Source organism: Crinia signifera, chromosome 12 (genome assembly GCF_055691185.1).
Source record: "Crinia signifera chromosome 12, ASM5569118v1, whole genome shotgun sequence".
In the NCBI taxonomy this organism is placed as follows: domain Eukaryota; kingdom Metazoa; phylum Chordata; class Amphibia; order Anura; family Myobatrachidae; genus Crinia; species Crinia signifera.
In genome coordinates, this window is record NC_139228.1 from 487453 (window position 1) to 494058 (window position 6606).

The following is a 6606-nucleotide window of genomic DNA, read 5'->3' on the forward strand; positions in this document are numbered from 1 at the left end:
GAATAGGTTTTCGCTGCACCACATCTATAGAATAGGTTCTCGCTGCAGCAAATCTATAGAATAGGTTCTCCCTGCAGCACATCTATAGAATAGGTTGTCCCTGTAGCCCATCTATAGAATAGGTTCTCTCTGCATCCCATTTATAGAATAGGTTCTCGCTGCACCACATCTATAGAATAGGTTCTCCCTGCAGCACATCTATAGAATAGGTTCTCCCTGCAGCACATCTATAGAATAGGTTCTCCCTGCAGCACATCTATAGAATAGGTTCTCCCTGCAGCACTTCTGCAGAATAGGTTCTCCTTGTAGCCCATCTATAGAATAGGTTCTCCCTGCAGCACATCTATAGAATAGGTTCTCTCTGCATCCCATTTATAGAATAGGTTCTCGCTGCACCACATCTATAGAATAGGTTCTCCCTGCAGCACATCTATAGAATAGGTTCTCCCTGCAGCACATCTATAGAATAGGTTCTCCCTGTCGCCCATCTATAGAATACTGTAGGTTCTCCCTTTAGCCCATCTATAGAATAGGTTCTCCCTGTAGCCCATCTATAGAATAGGTTCTCTCTGCAGCCCATCTATAGAATAGGTTCTCCATGCATCCCATTTATAGAATAGGTTCTCGCTGCAGCACATCTATAGAATAGGTTGTCCCTGCAGCATATCTATACAATAGGTTCTCGCTGCAGCACATCTGCAGTATAGGTTCTCCCTGTAGCCCATCTATAGAATAGGTTCTCCCTGTAGCCCATCTATAGAATAGGTTCTCTCTGCAGCCCATCTATAGAATAGGTTCTCCCTGCAGCCCATCTATAGAATAGGTTCTCTCTGCAGCCCATCTATAGAATAGGTTCTCTCTGCAGCCCATCTATAGAATAGGTTCTCCCTGCAGCCCATCTATAGAATAGGTTCTCCCTGCAGCCAATCTATACAATAGGTTCTCCCTGCAGCACATCTATAAAATAGGTTCTCCCTGCAGCATATCTATACAATAGGTTCTCCCTGCAGCACATCTATAGAATAGGTTCTCCATGCAGCACATATATAAATAGGTTCTCCCTGCAGCACATCTATAGAATAGGTTCTCCCTGCAGCCAATCTATAGAATAGGTTCTCCCTGCAGCATATCTATTCAATAGGTTCTCGCTGCAGCACATCTATAGAATAGGTTCTCCATGCAGCACATATATAAATAGGTTCTCGCTGCAGCACATCTATAGAATAGGTTCTCCATGCAGCACATATATAAATAGGTTCTCGCTGCAGCACATCTACAGAATAGGTTCTCCATGCAGCACATCTACAGAATAGGTTTTCGCTGCACCACATCTACAGAATAGGTTCTCCATGCAGCACATATATAAATAGGTTCTCCCTGCAGCCCATCTATAGAATAGGTTCTCCCTGCAGCACATATATAGAATAGGTTCTCCCTGCAGCACATCTATAGAATAGGTTCTCCATGCAGCACATATATAGAATAGGTTCTCCCTGCAGCACATCTATAGAATAGGTTCTCCATGCAGCACATATATAAATAGGTTCTCCCTGCAGCACATCTATAGAATAGGTTCTCCCTGCAGCCAATCTATAGAATAGGTTCTCCCTGCAGCATATCTATTCAATAGGTTCTCGCTGCAGCACATCTATAGAATAGGTTCTCCATGCAGCACATATATAAATAGGTTCTCGCTGCAGCACATCTACAGAATAGGTTCTCCATGCAGCACATCTACAGAATAGGTTTTCGCTGCACCACATCTACAGAATAGGTTCTCCATGCAGCACATATATAAATAGGTTCTCCCTGCAGCCCATCTATAGAATAGGTTCTCCCTGCAGCACATCTATAGAATAGGTTCTCCCTGCAGCACATCTACAGAATAGGTTCTCCCTGCAGCACATATATAAATAGGTTCTCCCTGCAGCACATATATAAATAGGTTCTCCCTGCAGCCCATCTATGGAATAGGTTCTCCCTGCAGCACATATATAGAATAGGTTCTCCCTGCAGCACATCTATAGAATAGGTTCTCCCTGCAGCACATATATAGAATAGGTTCTCCCTGCAGCACATCTATAGAATAGGTTCTCCATGCAGCACATATATAAATAGGTTCTCCCTGCAGCACATCTATAGAATAGGTTCTCCATGCAGCACATATATAAATAGGTTCTCCCTGCAGCACATCTACAGAATAGGTTTTCGCTGCACCACATCTACAGAATAGGTTCTCCATGCAGCACATATATAAATAGGTTCTCCCTGCAGCCCATCTATAGAATAGGTTCTCCCTGCAGCACATATATAGAATAGGTTCTCCCTGCAGCACATCTATAGAATAGGTTCTCCATGCAGCACATATATAGAATAGGTTCTCCCTGCAGCCCATCTATAGAATAGGTTCTCCATGCAGCACATATATAAATAGGTTCTCCCTGCAGCACATCTATAGAATAGGTTCTCCATGCAGCACATATATAAATAGGTTCTCCCTGCAGCACATCTACGGAATAGGTTCTATACCTCCCTTATTATCATGGTGACATAATGATTGTTTTGCAGAGAGCAGGCTATAACAAATTGTATCCGGCCTTCATCTGACTTAGACACAATCTTTACTGTACATTTTATATTCAATGCTAGATGGACTCCGAGAAGGACATTCTGTCTGTACTGGAGAAAGATGAGAACAATGTCACCAGTGATCTCCATCGTCTCTTCATACCTATTATGTACTCCGTCACCTGTATCTTTGGATTTATCGGCAATTTGCTGGTTATAATTGTGTTTCTGTTCTATGAGAAGAAGAAAACCCTGACAAACACTTTTCTGGTGAACTTGGCCATTGCGGACTTCCTGTTCCTTTGCACGCTTCCATTCCTGGCGTATGAGTCCGCTCACTCCTGGCTCTTTGGTGATGTCATGTGCAAGATGACAAGAGGCATGTACAGAATAAATCTATACACATCAATGCTTACACTTACTGCTATCACCTTCCACAGGTTTATGTCTATTACTAAAGTCACTAAGGCCAACAATTATCAAGTCTGCAAAGAGAGATGGAGGAATGGCATGTGCGCCGTGATTTGGGTGGTGTCGCTCTTTCTTGCAGTTCCACAGGTTAAATACAGCAAGGTTTCTTACATTGGAACATGCTCGGAGGACTACAATATGCCCCACATTGAGCTTGTAGTTCAGTCATTTCAAATGGTAATTGGGTTTTTGGTTCCACTGTCCGCCATGATAATTTGTTATACTTTCATCATAAAGACTGTAATTACTGCCAGGAGCACACAAAAAGCCAAGTCCATGCGGATAATAGTCACCGTAGTGGTGGTGTTCATCGTCACCCAGCTGCCATATAACGCCTTTCTTTTCTCCTATGTATTGGACAAGTCATTAAGCAACAACAATCACTTTGTGACAGCGCTGTTGATAACGGAGGCGCTGGCGTTCTTGCACGCTTGTCTCAATCCTGTTTTATATTTTTTCATTGGAACAAAATTTCGCAATAATTTTTGGAAAGTCCTGAAAGGTGTAGGGCTATCTAGGCAACATGAGGACTATTCCAATCATTTTAGGGGAACAGATGGCGATTCCAAGAATATTTCTGCCTCACCAAACACAGAAGCTGTAAGTCTACAGCACCTTTAGTAGGAGCAGATTCCTCTGTGCTGATAATACGGTGTTCTGACTGAGTATATCTTAGCCAAAGTAAGCTAGCAAAGGGGTATGGGTAAAAACCGGACCAGGACAAAACCCCCGGACCGCCGGACCAGACATCAAACTCTGCATTTTGGAGCTTGTAGCGTCCGGTCCGAGTGGGTGTCCTGTCCGGGGGTGTCCTGTCTGGGGGTTCTGCCTGTGACACCTGTCACCAGGTAGAGGAGGATTGGTAGAATAAAGTCTCCCTGTATGGTCCGGGCATGTAGCAAAAACCGGACGGTCCGGACCACAGGGGGAGGCTGTAATCTCCCCTTCCCCATGTCCCTGATGATAGCTATCACAGGGACCCCCCCGGACAAGACACCCCCCGAACAGGACACCCCCCGGACTGGACCCTATAAGCTCCGGACTGCAGATTTTGATGTCCTGTCCGGCGGTCCGGAGTTTAGTCCGGTCCGGTTTTTACATAGTCCCCTAGCAAAGTGCTTTTTATATGGGGTTACTGTTCGTCACGGTTTAGGCTTTTAGAGATGTAATGTGCACCCCGCATTCTCCCAAGCAGCTTCCCGATGTGTATGCGCACCCCACATTCTCCCAAGCAGCTTCCCAATGTGTCTGCGCACCCCGCATTCTCCCGAGCAGCTTCCCGATGTGTATGCACACCCCGCATTCTCCCAAGCAGCTTCCCGATGTGTATGCGCACCCCGCATTCTCCCAAGCAGCTTCCTGATGTGTATGCGCACCCCGCATTCTCCTGAGCAGCTTCCCAATGTTTATGCACACCCCGCTTTCTCCCGAGCAGCTTCCTAATGTGTATGCTCACCCCGCATTCTCCCGAGCAGCTTCCCGATGTGTATGCTCACCCTGCATTCTCCCGAGCAGCTTCCCGATGTGTATGCTAACCCCGCATTCTCCGAGCAGCTTCCCGATGTGTATGCACACCCCGCATTCTCCCGAGCAGCTTCCCGATGTGTATGCACACCCCGCATTCTCCTGAGCAGCTTCCCGATGTTTATGCGCACCCCGCATTCTCCCGAGCAGCTTCCCGATGTGTATGCGCACCCCGCATTCTCCCGAGCAGCTTCCCGATGTGTATGCGCACCCCGCATTCTCCCGAGCAGCTTCCCGATGTGTATGCGCACCCCGCATTCTCCCAAGCAGCTTCCCGATGTGTATGCGCACCCCGCATTCTCCCAAGCAGCTTCCCAATGTTTCTGCGCACCCCGCATTCTCCCGAGCAGCTTCCCGATGTGTATGCGCACCCCGCATTCTCCCGAGCAGCTTCCCGATGTGTATGCTCACCCCGCATTCTCCCGAGCAGCTTCCCGATGTGTATGCGCACCCCGCATTCTCCAGAGCAGCTTCCCAATGTTTATGCACACCCCGCATTCTCCCGAGCAGCTTCCCAATGTGTATGCACACCCCACATTCTCCCGAGCAGCTTCCCGATGTTTATGCTCACCCCGCATTCTCCCGAGCAGCTTCCCGATGTGTATGCGCACCCTGCATTCTCCCGAGCAGCTTCCCAATGTTTATGCGCACCCTGCAATCTCCCGAGCAGCTTCCCAATGTTTATGCTCACCCCGCATTCTCCCGAGCAGCTTCCGATGTGTATGCGCACCCTGCATTCTCCCGAGCAGCTTCCCGATGTTTATGCGCACCCTGCAATCTGTCATGGGTTTGATGAAATTACGCCAGTTACAAATCCCAGATGCCCCAATTCTAACTGGGATTTTTTTTAAGTGCCATGTTTACACTAACGCTGACCTGGGTCCATGAGGCAAGAACCTGGGTTTTTGCGGTGATGTGAAAGGGGTATAACTCACATCTGTGCAGACTAAGGAAGTAAGTCGATGGTGCGTCAATTGCGAATGGATGCATAGTGATCCACTGGCTATTCTCTCGCAGATATGCAGACGGCGGCTCCTCTTTCTGTCTAGGCGGCTCAGTGTATCAGGCCTACTGTATAGAAGTGTAATTAGCTGTATAAGGTATACTGTAGTGTATATATCAGTTATCTTTCCTCTGTTGATAAATCCATGTCTATGTAGTCTGATATTATTATTATTACACTGTTACAAAAAAAACTTCTCAGTGTCTTCTTTAAATAAAACAGAATAATCCTAAACCCATGGACGAGGAGTCATGCCATATGTGACCCTGGTTAGAGGTAGAGCCCCATACACATACCACCCAACTGTCCCGAATTTCACCGGACCATCCCATTATTTTGGGTACGTTCCTGTGGCCAGACTGGGGCCGGCACAGTCCCACAGCGGGGGCAGTTGGAAGTCCCTCCTGCATACGCTCAGCATCTATAGAGGGGGCATGAGGCTTCACCAACATCTTACAAAGCGATGGCCATGCCCCCTATTGAAAATATGTGGGATGGGCTTCCTTGTGCTTCCTCGTCCATTCAACCGAGGCCATGGCTCTGCCGCATGATCTCTGTCCTGATCTCTGAAGATGGAATATTGAGAGGCTTCTGAGTGATATCTGTCACTCTTCTAAACATGATGGGGGTGCACCTCATTGGCAGGGACATCTTCACATATGGGCTTGAAGGGCAGTTGCCCAAGTGCCCCATAATGCTAGGGGCCCAATACGCAAGCCTAGTACCACCTCCGTTGGCAAGCCCCCACCGCCTGCAATTGCCCTCTGTCAGAAAGGTCACCTATCGCACACCATGAAAGCCCCAGTCTGTGGGCCAAAGAGGGCAATACTGGGACTCGGAAGCCAGTCTAGGAGGGAAAGGCCGCTGTACTGCAGAGTCACCTGGAGGCGCTATGGTGTGCTCTCTGTTCAGTGCAATGGCCGCTGTACTGCAGACTGAGTCACCTGGAGGCGGGATCTCTGCTTCCGCTATAGTGTGCTCTCTGTTCAGTGCAATGGGCATGGCCGTGTGTTCTCCAGGTCCTGAGTCTTGGCTTCTTT

At 47.7% G+C, this 6606-nt stretch overlaps 1 protein-coding gene across 2 annotated transcripts in view; it reads left to right on the forward strand.

Moving 5' to 3' along the window:
- The window catches only part of LOC146050642 (C-X-C chemokine receptor type 6-like), a 67203-nt gene extending 61495 nt beyond the window's left edge, over positions 1-5708 (forward strand). For both annotated transcript variants that reach the window (XM_083167752.1, XM_083167753.1), the window contains one exon: positions 2650-5708. In XM_083167752.1, the coding sequence (XP_083023878.1) occupies positions 2650-3660 (1011 nt within the window). In that variant the 3' untranslated portion in view covers positions 3661-5708. The remainder of the gene's footprint in view (positions 1-2649) is intronic.
- The last annotated feature ends 898 nt before the right edge of the window (positions 5709-6606 follow it).